The sequence below is a fragment of the Panulirus ornatus genome, chromosome 19 (assembly GCF_036320965.1).
Source record: "Panulirus ornatus isolate Po-2019 chromosome 19, ASM3632096v1, whole genome shotgun sequence".
In the NCBI taxonomy this organism is placed as follows: Eukaryota; Metazoa; Arthropoda; class Malacostraca; order Decapoda; family Palinuridae; genus Panulirus; species Panulirus ornatus.
Window position 1 is genome coordinate 61,539,929 of NC_092242.1, and position 27,145 is coordinate 61,567,073.

General features: G+C 49.2%; 1 protein-coding gene across 2 annotated transcripts in view; it reads right to left on the minus strand.

The window, feature by feature from the left end:
* The window catches only part of LOC139755567 (uncharacterized), a 66,403-nt gene that overhangs the window by 24,135 nt on the left and 15,123 nt on the right, over positions 1-27,145 (minus strand). The window contains exons 2-3 of one of the 2 annotated variants that reach the window (XM_071674042.1): positions 17,023-17,072; positions 1,696-2,485 (exon numbers count right to left, since the gene is read on the minus strand). In XM_071674042.1, coding sequence (XP_071530143.1) covers positions 1,696-1,754 — 59 coding nt within the window. In that variant the 5' untranslated portion in view covers positions 1,755-2,485; positions 17,023-17,072. Of the gene's footprint in view, positions 1-1,695; positions 2,486-2,776; positions 2,926-17,022; positions 17,073-27,145 lie in introns of those variants that run through there. The other variant, XM_071674041.1, reaches the window with a different exon arrangement.

Sequence of the window (27,145 nt, forward strand, 5' to 3'; positions counted from 1 at the left end):
ACTACCACTACTACTGACAGTAATAACACGAATGACAGTCTTATAACAACCTGCACAAAGGCTTGTCACAACATATTCAGAATTCTTGAGAGCATAATAAGACAGTCTTCTTTGTAAGGGTCTCCTGTGCTGATGACCTGCACCCACTGTACACTCTGTACTTGCCTCCACCTACCCCTAGCTATGTACCCTTCACCTATGCTATCACTGAAATGGTTTGTACACAACAACTGGCAAATAAAGATATGAAATCAAAATGGTTTGAGTGTTACATCATCAGCCTACTTTTGTAACAGAGAGTGTTACCAGCAACCTTACTCTACTCCTGCAGCAGGAAGTGTTACCAACATCCTTACTCTTTTCTTGTAACAGGGTGTGTTACTAATATCCATACTCTCATAACAGAGATTGTTATCTTACTCTACTCTTGCTACAGAGTGTTACCAACATCCTTACTCTACTCTTGTTACAGAGTGTTACCAACATCCTTTACTTTTCTCTTGCATCGGAATGTGTTACCAACATCCCTACTCACTCTAGTCGCAGAAAGTGTTACCAACACCCTTACAGTTGCAACAGAGTTACCAACATCCTTACTCTACTCTTGTATGAGAAAGTGTTACCAACATCCCTCATCCTCCTCACTTACACCCTACGTCCCTCACCACCTTGGCTGTGTTTACGGTAACTCATCTTATGCTGGGTCAATTAGCGGCCCCCAGATGTACCGACCCTCGACCTAGGGTACACAGTGGCTGGTTAGCGTTGCAGGACAGCCCTCCGCTCCACCACGTTGCTAAGGTAACGAGTTATCCCAGAGCTACGGGTGTTCGTCTATGGATGCCCAATCAGCTGATCAGTGTTTACCTCTGCCGATGGGGGGGGAGAACATCCGAGGGTATGGGACGCTAGTCGTACCCGACAAAATGGTCTAGTGAAGTAGAATGATAACCATTGGACGGTATGCTGGTCATGATTACTGGTTCGGATAAGTTCACAGGTTGGCAAGGTAGCAGCAGTCTAGTTATTGCTTATTTTTAAGTAGATTTGACAAGTCTCTCAGGCAACGTTGCGTCCTAACAAGATAGATTTTCTTCATGGGATTAGGACACTTTACCTCCTGTGAGGTCCAACCATCTGCAGGTCGTAAAGAACACAGATACAAGATCCCTAATGAACCTCAACGTTCTTAGGGAACTTCATAGGTTCTCAAAAGAGGTCTGCAGATCCCTAATGAACTTCACAAGTTCCCGAGGAACTTCTGTGTTTTCCCAGAAAAGTTTTATAGGTTCTTAATGAACTTTACAGATCCTTCAAGAACTTCAGCAATCCCTAGGCATCCTAAGAGGTCCCTGGGGGAACTACACAGGTCTCAAGGAAAGGTCAGAGGTTACTAGGATTTACAGAAGTTTCTCGGTAGCTTCAATAGTCCCTGAGGCATTACAGACGAACGTTGGGAACTAGAGATTTCCTGGAGAAATACGGAGGTCCCCGAGAAACTACATAGTTAACCTAAGTAATACCAGAGGTCCCCGAGGAACTAGAGGTTCCTGGGGAACTACAGTGACCCCTGATGAACCACATAGGTCCACGAACAGCTTCAGAGGTCCTCGAGAAAATACAGAAGTCCCTGAGTAAGTTAAGAAGCCCACTATTTGGACTTGACAGGAAATGGACTTGATTTAGATAACTTACTTGCATATGAGGTCAGGTGCATCCTGCTCGCCTGGTGACATTGGACAGTCTGGCGTCATGATGCGTCCTGGAGAACCTCCGTCGTGGCCTCCTGCGTGAGAAGTGATGTTTGGCTCCTGACGGTGGCACTGACGACGGAAGGTATGGCTACTGCTGTGGCGGCTGCCGTTCTTGCTGCTGCCGTCGTCGCTGTGGTTGCTTCCGTGTCTGTTGCTATTGTCGCAGTTGCTGCCTGTGGTACCACTTATGATGTGTGCTGCTGCTGCTGGTGTTGGCTGCTGTCAGGTGATCGAGGGAGAGCGAGGCGTTGTAAACAGCAGTTGGCAGCTTCGTTTCCGATGATGCTTTGAGAACCCAGTGTTTTGCTCACGAGGTTTACTTCTCCTTTACTGGAGAGCTTTGCTCGTCCTGGCTATGCTATTTGGCAATCTGCTTCTCTCTTCTTTACTAATTGTATGTGACAGGTATCTCATATACCTGTGGAGATCTTCCTGGTAGTGTGAGTCGGCGTCTGTGGTCAGTTTGGGTATTGCCTGTCGACCTGTGGGGGCCTGACTGGATTACAAGTGGTGTCGAATTCCTTGCAAGTTCCGCGAAGGACGACTCGGCGAGGGTGTTCGATCCTTTGTGCAGGTGATGTTCTATTTCTAACACACAACACGATTGTCACATCACTGACGAACAACACGGACTGTCAAAATGTTAATGCTTTCATCACTGTCTCGATTGTTGGACGTATGTCTTCTGTTTAACACTTTTGTTGTGGTTGATTATAGACACGGGTCCCAACCTGCAAATTCAAAGACGGGGATTTAGAACGACCCACACACACACACACACACACACACACACACACACACACACACACATAGGACAACACAAGGTACACATTAGAAACACACATATGACAGTAGAGTTATGAGGGACGGATCATGAGTTATCCAGGTGGATGAGGAGGGTATGGCCCGAACCAGTGGTAGACGAGAGGTCCTCCAGTGTTGCATGGTACTCATGAACTCTGGAAAAAGGTCTCAAGCAACGCTTGTGTTTACGTGTGTCGTGGGATCACCGAGTGTCGCACCTTGAGTTGGAGGCGGGAGGTGCGGTGCGGAGGGTGCAGTGTAGGTGCGGCGTGTGCGGCCGCTGCGGCGGGACTGCGGCAGTGTGCGGGCGGTCAGGTCCCGCCCCCCGCCGCGCGCCCGCCACCCACGGTTCCACTCTCCAGGGGACAAGTAGCCGCCACACCTGCGCACGCCCTCTCCCTCCCCGCCCACCGCCGCCCGCGCCCTCCTCCCTCCACGCCCCCTCACCACTCCCACCCCGACCCGTCCCTGGCTTGCCCACCTGCTCGGCCTCTGCGTGCCCCGCCCACCTCCAGCTCCGAGCCAATCAGTGATACGGGTAAAGGTGTGGGCGGGGCAGCGGCACCTGGCCCGGGACGGCTCCTGCCCAGGAACGTCTCTCAGTGTCTGGCGGGAGAGGCGGGCTGCCCGCCCGACTCTGACACGGGACAAAAATTGCCTTTTAGCGATATTATTATTTTTTGTGGCTGCCAAGAAGACCCCCACGGCCGCCCTAGCCTGGCCAGGGCCGCCCTGGATTGGCCAAGTCAACCCCAGACTAGTCAGGGCCACCACAGCATGGCCAGGGCCTCCCCAGACTGGTCAGTGACGCCCAAGCTTGACCAGGGATACCTGAGGCTGGTCAGGACCACCCCAAACTGGCCAGGAATGCCCCTCATCTTGGCCAGTGGCACCCAAGACCAATCAGGGCCATTTTGGGCAAGGTCAGTGCTATCCCAGCCTGGCCAGGGCCACTCCAGCCTATACAGGGACACCCCAGACTGGCTGGGGACGCCCTAATCCACCCAGGGACATCATAGACTGGGATACACACTCTAAACTGGTAAGGGGCACCCTCAGAGACGCCTCATACTGGCTAAGGAAACCAGGGACACCCTAGACCAGCCAGGAACACCCTACAACAACCAGGGACACCACCCTAGACCGGCCAGGGACACCCAAGACCGACCAAGGACACCCTATATCGACCAGGGACACCTTACACCAGCCAGGGACAGTAACTACCGGCCAGGGACTGTCTAGACCGACTAGGGACACCCTAGATCGGCCAGGGACACCCTAGACCGGCCAGGGACACCCTAGATCGGCCAGGGACAGCCTAGACAGGGAAGATACAACCTGACCGGTAAGGGACACCCTAGATAGACCAGGGACACCATAGACTAGCCAGAGGCAGCCTGACCGGCCAGGGACAGCCTAGACCAGTCAGGGACACCCTTAGACCGACTAGGGACATCCTAGACCGACCAGGGACACCCTAAACCACCTAGGGACAATCTAGACCGGCCGGAGACATCCTAGACCGGCCAGGAACACCCTATACTGGCCAGAGACACCGTAGACCTGCCAGGGACACCCTAAACCAGCCAGGGATCATCCTAGACTGGCCAGGGACAGCGTGACCGGCCAGGGACACCCTGACCGGCAAGGGACACCCTAGACCGGCCGGGGACACCCCGGCCTGGCTAGTACTCCCGCTCCCCCAGGAAGACCAACTCAGGAGGGAGAGGGTTGTGGGGGTGGGCACCAGGGGGGGCATGGGCTGGGGAAGACTACGTGCCCCTGGGAGCGGCGCCCCCCGGGTTGCGCTTCTCACGACCCTGGAGGCCCCGGCCCGCCTGGGGGGCCAGGCCAGACCCACCCGGGAAATAATACACCGATGGGAACACAAGCTTTTTATGGCCCACTTTCTGTACTCCCCCCCAAGCCCTCGCCTCCCCCTCCGTCCCTCCCAGGGCTGTACTCCTGCCACGGCTCACCAATCCTCCTGCCCTATGTCCCCTGCCCCATGTCCCCGGCCCCATGTCCCCGGCCCCATGTCCCCCTGCCCCATGCCCCCTGCCCCATGCCTCCATACCCCATTGCCTTGTGTCCCCTACCCTATATCTTGTCGTATATCCCCTGTCCTGTTTCCTGTCTTGTGTCCTCTCTCTCTAATGTCCTCAGCGGTCTGTCCCATTCTGTCTCCTACCTCCTCTTACCCTTCCTTGTCCTCTCTACCTTGTGTCTGATATTCTAAAGCCATATCAATTAACTCTATTCATCGCCAGCGTGTGACGTGGCATATACAGTACTTGGGGGTCAAATCTGGGGCGATGTGGGTAGGATAGCAGCCTCTTAGTGTTTAATGCTGGGGATTGATCACTGGTTATCCTTCAACGTCCAGGAGCGACATAAGCCCACAACTGTAGGTCGAACCTTCTCTGGGTTCTGTAGCAGGAGCGTCCAAGCCTCAGACGAAGAGCCTTTGATTTTTTTGAGAGGTGAGCCTTCCAGATCCCTACCTACGCTCGAGCCTCGCCAGACATCTACAATACCTGTACTCAAACTTCTGGAATGACAGTTCATTACCACTGTTTATTTTGACTGGGGACTCTTACCTGGTTTCATCAGTGTTATCCAATCATCCACACCTGAAGTAGACAAGTATCTTTTTTTTTTCTCTCTCCTTTTAGCATCCTGATGCTGTCTATGTTTCTTCTTAAATGCTTTTGCTCAAGAAATGTTTATGTATGTGGGTCCCTTGCGCCCCGTCCCTCAAGAATTCAGATTGTCTGTTTGACCCTATTTGCTCGTTAGGGTCTTTTAGATTCATACAACGAGCAATATGGCCCTTTCCTTGTTTCCTTCTAATGTTTATTTGTAATGAGAATTTAGATTTTTCCTCTCTCCTCAGACGCTTCCTCTGTTTGTTTTTGTTTTCGAACATGCTGTAGTCGTTTTCGAATATGTTGCGCCATGTATCTTATCCCTCAGCCGAACGAGTGCAAAATCTGTCGAGATCATTTGTCAGACCATGAGTTGTACACGACTCGTCCACCCCATACATCAGATGCTCTGAAACCATCATCCTTCTCATCCAATACATAAAGGAATATCACCGCCTCACACCGGGAGCTGGAGGAGGTGATGGCGTGGTCCATTAGCCTAATAGTTCGAAGCTGATGTCAAGGTAAATACGTCGAAGAAGTACGTGTAAACATCCAGCCGCGGAATGGCTCTTCCAGACCCACGCGTCGGGCTGACACCTGTACAAGTGGCTCGTGTGAGGCCTTCAGGATGGCCAGGTTGGTGTGCACGGTATTTTGACCTCTACGCCATGCCCCCGGGGGCCTCTCTGGACACCTGCATACACCTGCTGCCTTGCGGTTCCTTGAATTCCTTGGCTGTGGCCCCGCCCGGGAGGACCTCGCCTCTCCTAAGAGGACCTGGACCCACCCGGGAGGACCTGGTTCTCTCCCAGGAGGACCTGGACTCGCCCGGGAGGACCTGGCTTCTCCCTGGAGGACCTGGCTTCTCCCAGGAGGACCTGGTCTCACCCAGGAGAACCTGACCTCTCGAGTCGGGAGGACCTGGCACCGACCGAAAGGACCTGGCTCGCCTAAGAGGAATTGGTCCCGTCTGGGAGGACCTGGTTTTGCGCAGGAGGACCTGGCTTTGTATCACCGGCTGGCAATGAAGTGCCTCAGTTCCTTAGGTGGTTGTTCGTGTGTGTGTGTGTGTGTGTGTGTGTGTGTGTGTGTGCCACTCACGTGGTCACAATGATAGCAAGCTTTGGAATCCTGAGAAATAACTCTTTTTTCCTTGTCTCATTGACGTAGATAGTGGCTGTGTCGAGGCCGGCGGGCAGGGAGGAGGGGGGGGTGGCGTCCTGCAGCCTAAGGTTTTCCACACATCACAGCCACTTCATTTCTGGTCCAGTAAAACACGGTACATAAGAGAAAAATATAGTCTATATGACATATTGCGGCCCCTGGCGAGGAGGCAAAAACACAATAAGGTTGGCTGGCGGGCTGCTAGTGTAACCCAACCTCCCTTCGGGGGCCAGGGAGGTACATCCTCCCTCAACACCCAGTGTCAACCCAACCTACACTGACACCATCACCACCACACACCCACCACCCACCATCATCATTACTACCATCACCGCCACCATCATTATCACCACCATTAAGCACCACTACCATCACCACGGGTCACGACGCTCCAATACCTTGCTCACTTTCACACGTTGGACCTCGTCCTTCAAGAGCTAGCAAGCAGGTGGTAAGGGCAAATACCACACTCGATGATACTCATACAGTCGATGGAAAAGGGAGAGAGAGAGGAGATCGTGGGGAAGCATTACAGAAGGGCTTCATCACCGCCCGTGCACCTGTTGTCAAGTTCACCCACAGAGCAGACGACGGCTGGTGTATGTGTGTGTGTGTATGTGTGTGTGTGTGTGAGTGTGTGTTTGTGTTCGTGTGTGTGTGTGTGTGTGCCACGATATGATCGACTGCCAACACCTTTGGAGCTGGGGAGAATAGATCTACGTAAACATCTGCGGCGATGGAAGGCGTCGGGAGGAGGAGGAGGCGGAGGAGGAGGAGGAGGGTGTTGGTGGTGTGGATGTCCCCGCCCAGCGATCGTATTAGATTACCTCAGCGGGACGTGATGCAGATCGTGTTCTCTACCACTTGGACGCCAGGAGGATCTCACTCTCATTGTTCACATGACGCGCCCCCTCCCCCCCCTTTTTTTTTTTCTTCCAGCCTCTAATTCACTCTTGCGTAGCAAGTGTTGCTGAGGAATATAGGGATAAAGCCTCCAGCCCGCCGTCTGTGGCACCGCTGTGGAGGTGAAGAGAAATGAGGAGAAAATTTGCCTCGGTTTGTGTGATGGCTGCTGGAGGTAAGACTTTGCTGGGGAGGTAGTGGGGCCTACAAGTGGCCCACCGATAATGTTCTTGCTGGGGGGTACAACCGTGGGGGTACTACGGTGGGTTATGGGGGTTTACCAAGGCCCACCCACCTCACCGGGAGGGAGAGGGGTACCACCTACGGCGGAGAAACTGTCGCTAGAGGAGGTATCATCGCTGGGAGGGGAGGAGGAGGAGGGAGGTACTGTTACTGAGAGCTACCCCTGGTGAGGGCAGGTATTGTCTCACTGAGGGAGGCATTGACGCTGGGGAGGTATTCTCCCTGGGGAAATACTGCCTCCGGGGGTAAGTGCTGTCGCTAAGGAATGTGTTGCCACTGGGGAGGTACTGCCCTGGGGTAAGTACCGTTTCTGGAGTAGATACTGTCACTGGGGAAGGCACTGTAGTTGGGGAGGTACTGTCGTTGAAGGAGGTACTGTCGCTGGAAGTGGTACGGTCGCTGGGGTAAGGTGTCGTCTGCTAGAGAGGTACCACCACGGGTTGAAGTACCGTCCCAGAGAAAGAGTACCGTCGTTTTCAGGGGGCACCGTCAACAATGGAATGTACTGTTACTGTGTAGAAGGTACCGTGTTACTGTGGGTGGAAGTTACTCTTTCCGATGGGGGTACCATCACTAAGGGAGGTGGGAGGTACCATTTCTGAACAATGGTACATTCAGGACCATCACCGTGAGAGGTACGATTACTAGGTACAATGATTGGGGAGAGGTACCGTTGATAAGAGGAGGTACCGCCACTGTGAAGGGGTACAATAACTCGGGAGAGGAGCCGTCGACAAGCGGTACCGTCGGTACAGAGAGAGGTACCAAAGCTGGGGTAGCGTAGCTGGGGGCGGCTGTGGGTACAGTTGGTATTGGCTCACTGACCCGTACGATGATCATTCCCTTATGTAAATCACCATATACTCAGCTCATATTCTCTCCCGTGTTTCCATCCCCCTCCTCTTCCTTTCCCTCTTCCTCCCATCTTTCCCTCATTCTCCTCTTCCTTTCCCCCTCTCCCTCCCACTCTCTCTTTACTCCTTCCTTCCCTCCACACGGACGCTCCTCCTCACACCCACATCCCTGGTAAGACACCGGTGGTGGATCTAATCAAAACAAATCCTTGACAAAACGGAGTTGATAATTGGGCTCAGTAACTTGAATCCGTCAGTGTAGGCAAGACACTGACGCCCTGGTGTCTGGTCCACGTCGTCAGTGTAGTTCTAGACACTGATGCCCTAGTGTCTGGTCCACGTCGTCAGTGTAGCTCAAGACAACGGTGCTTCATTATTCCTCCGGCAAACAGACACTGACCTTCCCTACTCCTGCGCCGGGTAGAGACAATGGCCTTTATTCTACCAGCAGACAGCCACCGGCCCCTACCCCACCATCAGACAGACGCTGGTCTTCCCTGCTCCTCCAGCAGACAAACTGGAGACAACGACTGGGTGAGTCACAGCAGGGAGACCGAAGTAGAAAACATCAGTATATAATCCGTTTTTAGCAGCGCTCTCGTAGGCGTTTATATATATATATATATATATATATATATATATATATATATATATATATATATATATATATATATATATATATATATATATTTTAGGATTATTCTCAAATACGTGTCGTACCATTTCAATTAGATCTTGGGAGGTTTGGTGTGGAGGACCAGATCTTGTCTCATCAAGAACAGAACCTGTTCTTTGAAATTTATTGACCAGCCCGCGAATTGATTTGTCTGCAGCCATGGTCTGTGAAATGTTCTCTCAAATTGTTCTCTAATTGTTTTGTACCTTTTCCCCTTGGATACACTGTTACTACCATCATATGTTTTTATAAACGAAGCAAAAAAAGTATCTTACCACTTTTTGTGGCAAAAAATATGACACAACGGACGAAGGATTCTGACAAATTCTCATTGGTCTGGCTTCGCCATTGGTAGCCCTGCTTTCATAATATTGTAATATACTGTTTGCCGGCGAGATTTCCCGTCATTTGCAAAATTGAATGTTCTATTGGTTTCACATTTCCATGGATATAAGTATAAAGTCGGGTTACCGTAATTATGAGGAAATGTGTCTCACAATCACGATTAATAACCCTACCGAGACAATGCAAGTGGCACTGATCGTTCTGAAATTCATCGGACATGTCTGGGAAGATACTTTTTTTTTTTTTTACCATGTGTACATACATGATGAGTCAGTGCCTCCAAAAGAAAATTCAGCATGATTTTTCACGTATGAATGTATGCATGTATATATGTATGTATGTATGTGTATATGTATCTATGCTTGTGTGTGTAGACTTGTCTATACAAATAATTATGTTTTCAAGACTAGTGTTTATATTCTATATATACATAGGTGCTTGAACTGACAGGGACTTCCTTATATGGGGCTATATATATATATGTGGGGTTTCGGCACTGTAGTTTGGGTTAAGGGTGACAAGTTCAGCTACAGATGACAAAACTACAGGCTGTTTCTACAGTCTACAGGCTAAAGATACAGTATAAAGGCTAGAGATACAGTCTACAGGCTAAAGATACAGTCTACAGGCTAAAGATACAGTCTACAGGCTAAAGATACAGGCTACAGGCGAGGGGGAGGGCGGGCGAAGGGGGTTGGGGCAGGCTGGGGTAGGGTAGGGTGGTGGGGCGTACTGGTGCGGTTTCTGAGTCAGACAGAAGGTTCACACGGGCGTAACCTGACACTGTGGCACCCGATGGCAGGGTCACCTTACTCACCCTCCAGCCAGCCTAACCCCGCCTACCCACAACCCCGCCCATCCACCACAGCCCCACCCGCAGCTCCGCCCACCTACAACCCTGCCCACCCACAGAATCCCCTCCTACCCACCGACAGCCCTACTCATCCGTCAAAATTCCGCCCACTCATCACATAGTGCACCCAACCACCCTCACTGCTCACCCCAGCCACTCGCCTGGTTGACAACCTCGTGTTGTCTTCCTCCCAAGAGAGAAAACCCAGCCTCACCCACCACGGGACTCGTCATACGTCGACTCTTCACAACAACAATCCCCTTCTATAACAACACATCTGCCTCTCAAAATCTTCACGACAAGCCCCTTCTATAACAACACAACTACCTCGCAAAATCTTCACGACAAGCCCCTTCTATAACAACACATCTACCTCGCAAAATCTTCACGACAAACCCCTTCTTTAACAACACATCTATCCCTCAAAATCCTATCTACAGTCTCCAGAGAGATTCATCATAACTACAGATTAAGATATAAGGAGAGACAGTCTCTCGAAGACCACAAGCAAACTGATTTCGAGTCTCTTTCATTAGCGTTTGTAGCTGACTGTCACGAAGTATGATAGGAAGCAGAGCGTGTTACATGTTCTATGTTCGTCACGGTAGTCAAGGGGTTTTGCTGTAACAAGAAAAGGCAAGAAAACTCATAAGGATAAAGATAATAGTGATAATGATAATAGCAATAACAATAACAATGATGACAATAATGTTGTAATGTGATGTGTTTTTTCGTCCTGGAGTCATTTTGGTTGTCCTGCGCTGTTGTACTCTCTCTATTTCGTCCATGACTATTTTACTCCAAGCAGAGTGACCAGATCTAAACACAGTATTCAAGATGGAGGACACACCAACGAATCAAAAGGAGAATTACTGTTTTTTCAAGACTTGAATTCGAACGACCTAACTATGAACCCTAGATTATTTGCTCGATTTTCTTCCTCCTACTTTATTGTGCGGCTTATTTTGGCTTTAGTTTCGTCAGAAACTTAGTCCACTTAAGTCTTTCAGAAGTCGTATTGTAGCCTGCAGTCTGGTTGCTACTTCCGAGGTGTAAAACGTGGATGTTTACTGACTGTAACATTCATTTGTTACCCATGAGCTAAATCCATCGGTTTGTCCGTTAGTTTAAAGCGGTAGAAGTTCGGTTACTTTCGCAGATATATTCCTCACCTTCGTATCGTCTACAACGTAGCCCCTCATCAATGTCACTGATATATATATATGATAAAGAGAACCGGTCCCAAGAGTGATCCCTGAGGCACACCACTTGTTACGTCCAACCATTCTAAGGCTTGGCCATTAATCATTAGTCTTTGTTTACGGCCAGTCAACCAAGTTTTTAACTATCGAAGTGCAGCACCCCCATCTGTGCCACGTGAATTAACTTTTGCAATCAGTCTTTGATGCGGGACTTTGTCAAATGCTTTTTTACAAACCTATATAGATGACACCAACCGCTTGACTTTCATAGTGCATGTTGATAGTATCACACAAAAAAGGAAAAGAATTCTAACAGATTTGTCATATATGGTGACATCCAACACCCTTAACGCACATCAACCTTCACTTGGAACCACTCACCCTCCTTTCTTGGTTATTTCTGTCTGTAATACTCCTCACTATCACATCTTTCTCGAATCCTATCACGTCTCACTCGATCACTCCTGCCTCACACCTTATGCTGTCGTCAGACATTTCATTTCTAAAAAACATCCATCCTCTCTTCTGCACCGAATTCTCTGCATACATGTTCGCCGTGTAGTGCCACATTGACGTAGCGTCAAAGACAAATAACAAAACCTCAGAGGAAAAATTGCCGATTGGCTCCATCTTTTGCTTCCTCTTTTGGAATGTAATGATACAGGAGAGGGGGGGATTTCCAGCCCCTCTCTCTCCAGCCCCTCTGTCCCCTACGACACGCGGGGGATACGTGGGTGGTATTCGTTCTCCCTTCTTCCCAGAGGGAATAATGATAATGATAATCACAAGTAATGATGATAATGATAAATGGTACTCAGGTTTGCTCTCACGTACTGGGAGAGTCGCCTCTCCTACGCTGGGAGAGTCGCATTTCGAGATCAGTGATGAACAGCGTCAGGGAATTTCACAGAGTCAAGTTGTCGATGGAGTTATAGGCAGCAGTAGCAACAAATACAGTAGCAGCAGAAGCAGTAACAACAACAGCAGCAGCGATAACAAAAACAAGGGTGTCAGAAGTAGCAGCAGCAGCAGCAGCAGTAACAGTAACAGTACGAGCAAGAACAGCAGCATCGTCGGCAGTAAAAACAAAAGCAGAAACAGGAGTAACAGCAGCAGGAACAGCAGGAGGAGGAGGAGCAGCAGCAGCAGCAGCGGCGTGCCTGTAAAGGGCGGTGTGTAGGAATGTCCAGCGCGCCTGCGGGCAGGCAAGGAGGGTGGACGGGCGGAGAACCTGGCCTGAGCCTCCTGCCTGACCCACACCCACACGTGGTGCCCGGCCCCAACCCCTCCTGCAGGAGGCCCCAGCCCCTCCTGCCACTCATAACCCAGCCCCAGCCACTCCTGCGCAAGGAGGCCCCAGCCCAACCTGTCATTCATAGCCCTCCTGCTTCTCCTGCTTCTACTTACAATTTCAGCCCCAAGCCACTTCTGCAGGAGGCCCAAGCCCCTCCAGCTACTCATAATCTGGGCACCTTTGCCGAAGGACCAGGATCCCTGGTATGCCTGTCGAAGGAGGCAGTCTCCCTCCCTGCGGGAGGGCCAGAGACCCCGGCATGGCTGTCAAAGTCAGCCATCTTCCGCCTTTTATAACAGCCCTTCCGTCTCTCCTGCTCGAGCGCCAGGACCTCTGGCACACCTGCCGAAGGAGACTGTGGAGCCTGTCGTGACACAGATACAGCTACGCCTACGGGAGGGCCAGGGCCTCCTCCGGTAAACTTAGAAAAAGAGGAGGGCTCGTTTGGCTTCTGACGAAGACAGTTTCAGTAAACGTGCTAAGTCAGGTGACAAGACGATTCTCTTGTGAGACGTTAGGACTTCAAGAACCCAACAGGGTCTTCGCCGATTATCAAAGCGAGTTCGTGTTGGCCAGGGCTGAGGCGCAGCCAGGCACCGACACGGGGCCGAAGGGGCGGTGTGAGTGGAGGCTGGGGTGTTTGTGTGTATGTGTGTGTGTGTGTGTGTGTGTGTGTGTGTGTGTGTGTGTGTGTACAATGTACTGACCTGGCGGCTGAAAGGAGTAATTGTTCTCTGACAGACATTAAGACCCCAGCTTGAACATTAAGACCCCAGCTTGAACATTAAGACCCCAGCTTGAACATTAAGACCCCAGCTTGACAACGAGTTGACCGAGGCCCCCGGGGTCTGGATCCCAGGGGAAGTGGAAGAGGCTGGGGCCGGGTTGGGTTTGGCTGAAGTAGGTGGTGATAGTGAGGGATGATGGTGACGGTTAATGACAGAGGGTGACTGAGTGATGGTGAGGGATGTGTTGACGGCATGATATTGAAGGATAATGGTAAAGGCTGATGGTGATGAGTGATGGTGAAGGATAATGGAGACGGGTGATGGTGAAGAGTGATGGTGACGAGTGATAGTAAAATTACAAATAAGAAAAGAGAAAATTTAGCCATGACTCTTAGTTTTACATAAACGAGCCATACACATCGTAAATACACACACACACACACACACACACACACACACACACACACACACACACACACACACACACACACACACACACTGAGTGATATAACTGTGTATGTGGACAGCACAGAGAAGTTCAAGAAGTTGTATGATAGTAGAGAAAGTTCAAAGGGATGGGACCCCACGAATGTCGAACTCCCTCCCTTTACAGTACAAACAGGTAATCACACATACACAAAAATATACACAAACACATATAGACACATAGAAGAACATAAATTCAGTTTCCATTCTTCCTAAAGCGACCTATGCCTCCCCCTCCTAGGTAGAGTCTCCTCCTGTCTTACCACACAACAGGGGCCGCTAAGAAAGATGACGAGAGAGGGACGAAAAATCACCCTGTTTGAAGGCACTCATCACACTGATCCCTCCCATCCACTCCACCGCTACTTTCTCTACCCATCACTTGGACCTCATCCGACAGTTGGAGAAGATCCGACTATGAACCATTCCCGCCACCGTCACCTCTTGCCACCGGGGTGTGCCCTCGTCCCCAAGTCACAGTGCGGCACCACCCCAGCTCGCACAGACGGCCACAAGTTGGCCATTTCAACCCTAACCATTGTGAACAACGTCAAAAATGATGATAGTTGTCACCTCGGTGTTGGTGTGAGGACTGTATGTTCAACTCTTCCCTCTCTCTCTTCTCATAGCCTCCCTGTTTCGTTTGTTTTGCTGGAATTCGGTGTAGTTACTTCAATAAATTCGTTCATCCTTAAGGTTGTCTATGGCTTGTACATCCACACACACACACACACACACACACACACACACACACACACACACACACACATACACACAAACACACACACACACACACACACACACACACACACACACACACAAGCAGTTCAACTCAGCCCTGCGATACAGTCCCCCTCCCCCCAGGGGCCTATCATGAGCGACCCGCACATACCAGGCAGCGTGGGGACGCGTGCCGTGGTCAGGATTCGAACCATTGCTCCTGGCGACGCCGCGGCTGTGCGCATCTCGGCCACTCACCTGCTGCCGCCGTGGTGCGCGGGGCAGCCACCAGCAGCAGCAGTAGCGGCAGCAGCTTGCTTGACCACGATCGCGTTGAAGGCCTAAGTGTGTGTATGTGTGTGTGTGTGTGTGTGTGTGTGTGTGTGTGTGTGTGTGTGTGTGTGTGTTTATGTGCTTGTGCTTGTGTGTGTGTGTGTGTGTGTGTGTGTGTGTGTGTGTGTGTGTGTGTGTGTGTTTATGTGCTTGTGCTTGTGTGTGTGTGTGTGTGTGTGTGTGTGTGTGTGTGTGTGTGTGTGTGTGTGTGTGTGTGTGAGATTTGCATAGGTGAAGAATGTGTGTTTATGTGCGTGCGTATGTAGGGTGTGTACAGTTGTACGTGCCTTTTGAACAACTGAGCGCTTGTGTTTGTGTATGTGTGTGTGTGTGTGTGTGTGTGTGTGTGTGTGTGTACATTTGTGTACATAACGGCATCTGTGGTATCTCCTGCAGTATTTCAATGAAGGTAATTATAGAGAAAGATTTGCCCTGCCTCATGGAACAGTTTCTTTGATCGATTCGGTTACGAGAGAAGCGAAAAAAAAAGAAAGAAAAATAGCGAAACTGATATTAGTCTTTAGAGATATTACTCACAAATTAAAGCGGTTTTCGATGTTATCTCTAAAGTTGTGAGAGATGGATAATATTAGAAACGAGCTCTTATGAGCGCAGCGCTTGATTTAACAAACCTTTTATCAGAATCTTTGGATCTGAATCTTTGATTCTATTAGCGATACTTTCATTACATTAAAATTGATTGTACATTTGTCAAGAACAACTCTCATACAAACACAGGAACTTCACTGAACAGCGATTAAATTAGAATTCTTTTAATATATATATATATATATATATTTTTTCCTTTCTGAAATCTACGCATCTTCTGCAAGCACAAATGATTATAAGACCTCCGTTACATGTTCTTTTTTTTTGTATATTTTTTTTCTATGTTTTAGTTTAAGAACCACAATAACGGTCATTGAGTCTAAGCATCAAATGGGAAAGAGGAACAACCCGACTTTCCCTCCCTCCTCCCCCTTTCTTCAAGACCTTATCTATAATGTCAGACAAAGGCGAAGGTCATAGCCATCCATTGTTGGAACCGGGAAATGCAGTGGAAATACCATCAAGCGACGGTAGGATGTGCTTCTGTGGTCCCACAACACAGAGCAGGTCGACAAACCCCCACATGGAGCGGCTCCACCATCCCAAAGCCAACGGCTCGAGGTATGTTCTAAGATGTCTTGAAAATCATGCATGACTTAGTTTAACGATGACATATTGATCGGATGATTCCCATAACAAGCTTGTTCTCATGACGTCGCTTGTCTAGGCTTAACGACAGCGTGTGAATGGTATTTGTGAAGTCATGAAACTCTTCCTAATAAGCGGACAATTTCAATTTAAGTTAGAGATTTATTGACTTATCTTCATCGACGGCATTTGATCAAAAGACAGGTCAATAGTCAGGAAAACGGATATATGCCATGAAACTCATACAGAATGACATGGGATTCTGATGTCACTTTATGTATTCCTAGAGACATCCGTAGTTGGCTAGGTATGTAAAGTCCCAAACTCATGACCAGAAGGAGTGCATTTCGTATTAGAATGATCTCTAATACATGAAGGATGTGTTCAAGATTTTCCGGTCGGTGGATTTCATAACCTGATGGCTTTAACGACCCTGGCAGCTTTTTGGGCCCAGAACCCAACCAAACCTACCAACCAGCTAGCATGATCAGGTCGGACTATAACTATAGGATATAGCAGTTAAGCCTCAGACTTTATAACGCTCCCTAACCCTCTTTTGGTCACTGCTCTTCACTAACAACTCTATATTCCTCCCCCAAACTCTTAAGCTTCCCCCAAAACCCGTCCCTTCAATCAGCATTCCCTCTGGAACCTTTCAACAAGTCCCTCCTAGATATTGTAGTTCGCCACCTCCGTCCCTCTCGTGGAGGTCCTCCAAAACAACCTTCCTCACCAACGGGTGGTAGACCCTCCAGCTCCAGTGACCCGTCCCTCCAAGTCAACAGTCAACACCGACAGTCATATGTTTACTGTACCTGCAGCCACTTGGGACCAAACAACCAACTCGTGATGGTAAACAGAAGATCTGAAAAAAAAAAAAAAATAGAATTAGAATATTCTAATATTTCACTCATGATACATTTAACATCTCCATAGGTAAATATTCGTATCAATATAATCAGTACAATCATCATGATCTTCATGATTCTATTTACTTGTGAACCTATTAACTAAACCTTAATGGAACGATTGTCTGCATCAGCGAAGAATTTCTTAAAAGAACACCACTCGTTTTTATTTTTCCCCGTCTTATCTATTTCCTGCTATCATAATTTCGTCTAAGATCGATTAAAAGACACGGGAAACAGAAGGTAAGGTCGAGGGAGAACAAGAGATGACAGTGATGTACTTCTGCTGTCTGAATGTACGTAATTTTATGTGAGATCCATGTTACTTCAGTGCCCAAGTGCGTATCTCTGACTTGGTTTAAGCTGATGAAATCATTCTGTCTTAACAGCTAACACAACCTGTAGAGAATGGAATCTATACGGTCGGTAACATGTGTTTGTGAGGACACACGACTCGGACGAGGGAAGCACGCCACACCACATAGAGTCCAAATTACGCCTAGCTTATACCAGTGGAATGTGTACTCATTATAGAATACGGGATCCTAAAGATAGAACAATCTCAAAGTACATAGATTTACGACAGGTTTATGAGGCTATACAAATGAAAAGCTATAACTTTAAGTGTGTATCGGAATAGATATTAGGAACGCATACATTATACGTCGCTTTATTAAGTGCCAATGTATATATTACATCTTCTAGAATTATAGATATGAAGAGATTACATAGAACCTGGTATGTTTATGGTTTAGGTCATCCTCAACGGTATACGAGATTTAAACATTAATTTCTATGGTCACAATTGTAATTAAAAACCTTATGAATATATATATGTTATGACCTGTAAAGATTTAGTGTATATGGAAAATGATATTAACAGTTAATAGATGGGTGCATGGGCAATGACTTCCGTGGTACCATTGGTCAGAGGTAATGGTAAGTTGAATAGCCCCTTGACCTCAATGGTACGTACGGCCTGTGACCTCAACGGTACGACCCTCGACCACAGTAGTGCTACCCATGAACACAAGGGTACAAACCTTGGGAAGCTTGATTATGATATGATCATTGACCTGACCCTTAAAGGTCAGGTCAAAGATCACACCATCAGTCTCTAAGGTCGTCTTGTCGTGTTATGATATCATTACGTGGTTCTCAAGGCTCTTAACTTGGCGCTCAAGCTTATATACGTGAACTAAAGCGGAGTAGTTGACCAAGAAATTGAGGTAATCATTACATTAACTGATACCATACGTAACTGGTGCAATGATTACTCTAATCAGTTGTTGTAAGATTTATCTGGTAATTTCCTCCACAATTAACATCAAATTAGATGATCATTAAGGTCTTTCGTAATTCGATTTGTTTATCGATAAAAACTGAATTAAGGAACGGATTTTTGAAGTTGTATGACAGCAGAGTTGTATGATAGCAGACATGTGTTCAAGTGATGGATCCTCACGAATGTGAAGCGCCCTCCCCTTACAGTACAAATAAGTCATTACAAATAGATAGATTACACACACACACACACACACACACACACACACACACACACACACACACACACATCTAGAAATGGGGCCCCCACGAGTGAAGGACTCTCTACCTGCCCTGGTCAAATAGTTAATTACACACATCCAATATCTCATTACCTTCCAAATGTCACTGTACATCTCCTACTGTGATGCGCTTTTAAAGAACCTCATTGTTTCCGAAGCCCCATTGTGTGGCGCCCCATACCACACGCTTTGTGTGGCGCCCCATACCACACGCTGTGTGTAGTGCCCCATTCCACACGCTGTGTGTAGTGCCCCATACCACACGCTGTGTGTAGTGCCCCATACCACATGCTGTGTGTCCGCCTTCATCCGGTGCCTCGAACTAAGGCGTCCAAGGCAGTGTGTGTGTGTGTGCGCGTGTGTGGCGCCCCTTACCACATGATGTGTGCGGCGCCTCATACCACATGATGTGTGCCAGACTTCATCCCTGATTCTGAACTAGGGCGTCCAAGGCGGCGCCCGAAATACCAAGATGCCAGCGAACGCACCTCACCTGCTGACGTCAAATGTTATATTTCTATTTCTTGGGCGAGACCCCCCTCGGCGCCGTCAGCCAAGTGGGCTCTTTCGAAAGCCTCCCTCTCCTTCTATACATCTCTCTCTATATATATACATCTACGACAAAACCTTCGCCGTACTACTACTACTACTACTACTTTTGCCACCTTATACAACAGCTGTAGAAGCAGACAACGCCCAGAAGTCTCCGGCTGCCGAAGAGGTCCCCCCCGGCGACAGTCACGTGTTATGAAGATGCTCTTGCTGGGAGAGGAGGAAAAAATTGACAAAAAAAACGGAGCACATGATGAGATACTTGGTTCTTAAAATCACCTGCTTTGATTAGAGTTTTCATCCTGCCATTTGTACAGTTCTCTCTGACGTGCAAAGAAGCGAAGAAATCTTGAAATAGTCAAAGACGTTCTCGTCTTTAGTGCCTCTGGATGACTCCTTTGTTCGAGGGTTCCTGGTCGGGCTCACATGAGGAGGGTTTTCGTCTTGTTCGTAGAACAGTTTGCGGCGAAAGAACTACTTCCTTCTCCCTTTTTAGCTCATTTCTCTTACGTAAAGAGAATAATCGGGGCCCCTGGGCAGGAAATGGTTGGCTCAGGCACCTTCCTTGGCACCAGAGCTCGCGTGGGGTCTCTGATGGCGAACGTGGGGGTGCCAGGGAGCAGTCACAAGGGGGCGAGGTGGTGGGGGGGAGTTAAGAGGGGGTCGGGGGGTCGGGATGGGGGAAGGAGGAGGGGGAATCGATCTAGTGGTGGAACTGAGGATTAGATCACATAATTGAAGGACATGAGTTGCGAGTAGAGTGAGAGAATGGATGGCTGATGGGCCGAAGAGGAAAAGCTGGAAGTGCTCTGAGCTCATGAGACTGTCACATTAGCTCCAGACCTACGGGGAAAAAAAGGGAGGAGAAGAGAGTCAAGAAGGCGTCGGTAGGGGTCTGGGGTGATGCTGATGGGCGGGGCCAGAGCCACGTATGGTCGTGGTGGGCGCGGGGGGTCCTCTCTACACCAAAAATGTCTCGTCACCAGTCGCTGTCGTCCCGTGACGTCTGCGCGTCGAGCGGGGGGTATTATCGTCGTGCTGTTGCTCCTCCGGACCTGCCCTTCCTCAGGAGTTAAGAGTCGTTACCTTACTTCTTAATCGTCAGGGCTTCTGCTCCTTCAGGGTTTCAAAGTCGCAACGTCTCCTCGGGTTCTCCTGATGAATCCGCCGTGCCGTTCCTTCATGACTGAAGTGAGCCGCTTTCATACTCCGGATTCGTCTGGATCTCTTCTTCGTCATGTCCTCGGGGGTCTTCAACATCTCCCTTAAGCCGTTCGGGCGTCTGTTCCCTAAGGACTCAGGGCCATCTTCCTGAATCCTCAACACCTTAAGAGATGGCCTTTAAATGTCGTCTGCATTAGTGGGTCTGATAATACGTTCCCCCCCCCTTAAAAATAAGAGCTGAAAATTGATCCCTCCCAATCATCTTAGGCAATGTTTAGAGACCCAGATCAGACAATACCAATCAATAGCGTTTCTTACTGGAGCGAGTCGGGGATTCAGAAGGGAGCGACCGTGAAGCCAAGGCCAGTCTGGCCGGCCAGACCCTGTCATGAACCACGACATTAAAAAAGCCGACAACAGACCACAGGAACGCAACACACAAGGCAACAATAGAGCTGTAATATTTTTTTTTTTGTTTCCATTCCTTCATTTTTTTTTTCTTATTTTCATTTCTCAAAACTCCTGACTCGTTGGTAATCAATTTACGCATCTGGTCGAGTGGAGGTGCCCTGCACGCCGCGTCGGAGGAGGTGGTTCGGTCGGCGGTAAGAGGCGGGTTATTATTACTGCGGCGGACGAGCAATAACCGAGGGTGTGGCTGAAGCTAATTTAATTTTGGGAGACGCAAAACGGGACCCTAATGCTCTTGTGTTGGTTATCCCTCTACTGCCCCGAGGCCAACCTTCCCCCTTCCCCCCCCCCGCCGCCGCTGGTGGCGTCAATCCACCGCCATTTTGTCTACACCTCTTCTTTTTCGGGCTCTTGTGGCACCGACGGCGTCGCCAGCCGACACACACACACACACACACACTCTCTCTCTCTACTGTGCAGACGGTGATCCCGGCGCTAGATGGTCTAGAAACTATCAAACTCTGGTTAACGTGAGTGTTCCACTTCATGTCTCCGTTTTCCTTCGAGTTTCAACGCTTCACATTGGCACGACTGTGAACTTCTGCTTTGGGTTTTCCTCAACACGTTTCATCTGTTTGGCCCCGGGTGATGGAGGCGGCCAGGAGCGAGAGCTGTGTCGATGCTGCCGGCCTGGGCGAGCCGCCCACCGTCCCGGGGGTTCCTCACTGCCGGTTTTAGGGAGTCAGAGACCCCCCGCGCCCTCAGCCGCCACGCCCGCGCCAACACACCTCGCACCCGACGCTTTTTGTCCCAGGTGTCGACGATGTTCCCGGTGCAGGTCCCTCCTCGTGTGGGGCCTGCTGGCGGGGTGCTGTTCCCTCTGTTCCCACCACCGTGTAGGGCCGTGTTGGGAGGAGGGGTGTTTCCGGAAAGCCCTCCCCGTGTGGGGCCGTGTGCTTTGGAGTAGTTCCCGGTTCAGTCCTGCCCTTGTGGGAGCTATTCCCGGTGAAGCCCTAACTCATGTGAGGCCGCCTGGTAGGGTGCTGTTCCCGGTGGAGTCCTACGGGTACAGGACGTGGTGGGAGGGAGGCAGTGTCCTGACCTCACCAGTATTAGGATGGGTCAGGTTGGGTCTGAGGAGCAGGTGATATAGCTTGCACTAGGACACACCTCTTCATCTCCCATGGAAAAAAGAAAATTATACAGTCATAATTCCTGCGTTCAGCTGCATTCCCCCATCTTTTGAAGTACCAGTTTCTCGTAACTTACGACACTGTCGGACCCTCCTCTACCACCCCTCCTCCTCCTCCTGCCACCTGCACCCCAACAACCAACCCCCCCCCCCCCCCCGCCACCTGAACCCCCTCCCAGAATCCCCCCCACCCCCCACCCCCACCTTTACCCCCCTCAGCGATGTCTCCGCCACACCGCCCCGACTCCTGTAGCGGCCTCGACGCCCGGCGAAGCCTGCGGCCGTCGAAACAGAAACCAACTATAGTCATAGAAAAACCCAACCCTTGCCCCATGTCCCCTCCTCCTCCTCCTCCTCCCGATCGCTCCTTCTTCTTTAGCCGTCTTTTACCCCCTCTCTTCCCCCCCCCCCCCCTCGTTCTTACCCCCCCTCACTCTCCCTCTTCGGCGGCCTCCCTCCTGGGGTCCAAGATCTGCCTGTATTTGGCCAGGTTGGGGCCGGTAACTCGCCTTTTATAGCCTCGCAGGAAAGACCCCGTCACGTGGGTGGGTGTCTTGTACGCATCAGTGTTTTGAGAGTTTTTGCACCGCGATAAAAGTCATTGATAAATGTATTTATATAAATAGAAGACGTGCATTATCGCGTTCCCGGGTGGCGGCGACGCAGTTTCTCCGCGGGGGAGTTCTTTGCTAGGGGGGCTCCCTAGGCTAGGGAGGGTCTCTGGACATAGCATAGTCTAATGCCTATGTTTCGCTGTATACTTGTGTGTCTTCTCCAGAACCCACGGACGTTGGGTCCAGCAGCGACCTTAATTAGATGAGGATATCAGTGACGAGGACAAGGAGGAGAGACACCGAGAAGTGAAAGTGTGTAGACAAGAGAGTGTGGGGGAGGTTGGTGTTTAGGGGGGGGGGGTGTTCTTCTTGAGGCCACACTCTCCTCCTGGTATGACGAGGGATAAATAATCACTCTTGATATCTAGTTACGTGGGGGATCGATCTAGACGCCATAAACATCGGTGTAATCATTATTTATCGACGGATCTGGCGAGACACACTCTATGACCAACAGGGTTGTTTGGGGGTGTGAACCAGGGTTGGATACCATCCGGTCCTTATTTCTAAGGTTATGAAGAGAGGGGAAGCTCCTATACCGTACTATACACACATCGTCATACATGAAGAACCTCTCTGGACACCTACCGTCAACGTCGCAGTAACTATGCCTCTAGGAATAACTGTAAATGAATAAAGATGGAGAGAGAATTGAGCACCGTGATGTATTAAGTGGTTTAGAAATATTGTCGATGCGAGAGTTACTGCGGTGTGCCTTGGGGGGGAGCTCAGGTCAGGACAGCATCAAATCACTACTGACCCACACGTATCATTTACAAATGAAGAATTACGTAAATTATCACATCTAAATACCATCCAGAAGATGAGGAGGATGAGTTAGCAACAAGGGAGCCATGGAGGCCGAAGCAGACGTCGGACGCCATCTGTTGGAGGGGGCGGGAGGTCGGCCAGCCAGGTATCTTGGTCTCGCTGTTGGGGGTCTGAAGAGCAGGTCGTCCCGGAGGCGTCCCACTCCCTCACCACCACCAAAAATAGCACCAGGAGGAAGCATGGGACGACAACACCAAGGGACGACCACATCAAGGGACGACCACACCAAGGGACGACCATACCTAGGGACGATCATACCAAGGGACGACTACACCAAGGGACGACCATATCTAGGGACGATCACACCAAGGGACGACTACACCAAGGGACAACCACACCAAGGTACGATCACATCAAGGGACGACCACATCAAGGAACGACTACACCAAGGGACAATCACATCAAGGGACGACCACACCAAGGGACGACCACACCAAGGGACAATCACATCAAGGGACGACCACACCAAGGGACGACTACACCAAGGGACGATCACACCAAGGGACGACCACATCACGGCACGACCACAACACAGGACGACCGCATCACGGCACTACCTTAGCAAGGCGTCTGCCTATATTCGAATCTCCGATTTTAAATCTATTTGTTTGGTCCTTGGCTACAGACCTTGGCATCGAAGTGGCTTGGTAGAGCAGTCAATAATATCTCGAAGGTAAGCATTAGAAAACCCTTTTCAAACTAGTTTTGGTGTATCACGTTCTACATCATAAGCGCTAAAGGGGTGATTTTAAGGACATTACCAGCGCGTTGAAGGGGATGACTTCTGTCTAACACTTCAAGTTTTCGGGAGAGGAGCCATGATAGCAGGGTGACCCATCCCTTCCTTTTGCTGGGACAAAGAGGTTCGGTTGGGAGGGAGTGAGGGAGGGGCTGCACGCAGCGGTAGACAGCGAACCGAGGCCGTTTGTGTAGCTTTGTAGATTCTCATGGGACCTCGGACCTCCTGGCTGAGGCATTCTACTCGGTGACCAGGAATGTGGTACGTGTTCATAGCCTCTGGAAAACCATATGTTTGACTCGAATATCAAAGAGTTAGGGGTGGTCAGAGAGGACGATAATTTCATTTGAAAAATGATTTGACACAATCGCCATCACTCTGTATCACTTAATAAACTAACTTCAGTTTTCATACGATAAGTTTTTAACAGTGAGTTAAAACAGCATTATAAGATTTGCTCTGGCCCTTAAGCTTGATTACATGACGAAATCAAAGTCCTCATTACTCAGTTATTGATTATAAGTCGTGTTCCTGGTGGTACAGTAGTTTTGTGTGGTTCAGTGGTTAAGTTACGTGTCTCTCCTTCACGAAGTTGAGGTTCGATTCCCGCGATTTTTTGTCCCTTACTGAAGTGAAACTATCTTTTCATGGGTATATATATATATATATATATATATATATATATATATATATATATATATATATATATATATATATATATATATATGTGTGTGTGTGTGTGTGTGTGTGTGTGTGTGACCAGGCAACGTCACGAAATGAGAAAACAAAACATTCACAGAAAAACAATAGACTTATGAAAAGACTGAGTCGCCACAGATGTTCTCCGAGACACAGACCCCGGTAGAGGGAGCAGAGATAACACTACTCTACTCTGGTGAAGAATTAAAACCATAATTACTAAAGTAACACATCTAATCCCTACAGTAAGGTGAGGTGGCACGTACCTTCCAACAGTCACCCAAGATCCCCAGAGACACGTTGTGGTGTCTGTGATCAACGCCTGACGTAGGGCGGCTCGAAACCTTGTGCTCGATGGGTCGAAGCTTTGTGCTCAACGGTTCGAACCTTGTGTTCGAAGGTTCGAATCTTTGCACCCGACGTTTCGAATCTTGTGCTCGACGGATCGAATCTTGTCCTAAACAGTTTGAACTTTGTGTGCAACAGTGTTAAGTTACCTTGAGTACGACTTACGTCGCCTCAGGACGACGGTACGTCCCTTGAGCACGACGTGGAGAGTCCTGATCAGCACGATATGACTCAGGATCCTGATGACCTGACCTTAGTTAGACCCGACCCCGCGAGGGTGTCATCTTCCACAGGTTTGAGGCGAAACTGTGTGTCCAGCACCAGACGGGATGGTTAGGCTTCCCACACCACCCTTCGTCGTCAAGTGCCTCGTTATGCGTGGCTGAGCAAAGCTGTTTGGTAATGACCTCATTAATGCAAACACATCGTCCAATGTGCTCACAGATGCGTGTCTTGAAGTATCGCTTCGTCGTACTAATATACATCCCGCCACAGCTACTACACACCCCACCCCCCTTAGCCTCATGGCCACTGGGGCAAAATCTATGAAGTGACAAATACGTTTTGCAGCTTCCACTGGCTCTGTGAGTGATACCGCTTGTTGTGGGAGCAGGTTGCTCAGCGAGTGGCAAAGTACAGAGTGCTTCCCCCCACGACGAATCTAACTATTGTATGATATCTTTCTTAGCAATTGTTGTACGCCTTTGTTTTCGAAGGGTTCAAGGTTGTGTGGCTACCTACATCCAATAGGCGTTGAAGAAATGATATAAGTAACCGATGACACATATCTACTTCAGCATGAACTTTACTTGTAGTATAAGTGAAGGCGGAACTTTAATGTTTTGACCCAATGAAGCTTAAGTTTCCCAGGATTAAAGTCGAAATTTTAGTCACTACTGTACGGTGTCAGGTCTGACCAGGGTGTCAGATTTGGCCTGAAGATGGTCGGTAGGTGTCAAGGCTTGGCCAAGAAAGGGTCGGAGGGGATCGAACTTGGCCAGGAGTGGGACGGGAGGTGTCAAGTCTTGGCCAGGAGCAGGTCGGAAGGTTTCAAGTCTTGGCCAGGAGCGGGTCGGGAGGTGTCAAGTCTCGGCCAGGAGCGGATCGGAAGGTGTCAAGTCTCGGCCAGGAGCGGGTCGGGAGGTGGTGTTGGTGTGGACCAAAAGGCACCCTGGACCCCCGGGTCGGCCAGTGTGCCAGGACGCCCTACAGGTGTCGTGTTGGCAACCCATCTCTCTCTCTCTCTCTCTCTCTCTCACCTACACACACACACACACACACACACACACACACACATATATATATATATATATATATATATATATATATATATATATATATATATATATATATATATATATATATATATATATATGTAAAATGGGGATGTATAAAAGAAAGTGGCAGGAGGTCAAGAGGAAGGTGCAGGGGATGAAAAAGAGAGCAAATGAGAGTTGGAGTGCCCGGATATCAGTAAACTTTATGGAGAATAAGACAATATTTCGGAAAGAGATTAGCAACGTAAGAAAAACGAGAGAACAAATAAGAACATCGGTGAAGGGGGCAAAAGGGAAGTGGTAAAAGGCAGTGATGGGGTGGAGATGGAGTGAGTATTATGAAGGACTGTTGAATGCGTTTGATGATAGGTCGGGGTGGTATGTGAGGTGAGAGTCATGGAGAGTAGCTTGGTGGAGAGAGAAGAGGTGGCGAAAGCTTTACGTAAGATGAAATGTGGCAAGGTTGCTGGAGTGGATGGCACCGCAGTTGAAATTATAAAGAGAATGGGTGACTGTCTTGTTGATGGGTTGGCAAGGATTTTCATTGTATATATGGATCATGGTGAGGTGTCTGTTGTTTAGCGGAATGCATGTGTCGCCAGGCCACACCGAGAATAATGTTGTGTCATAAACTTATT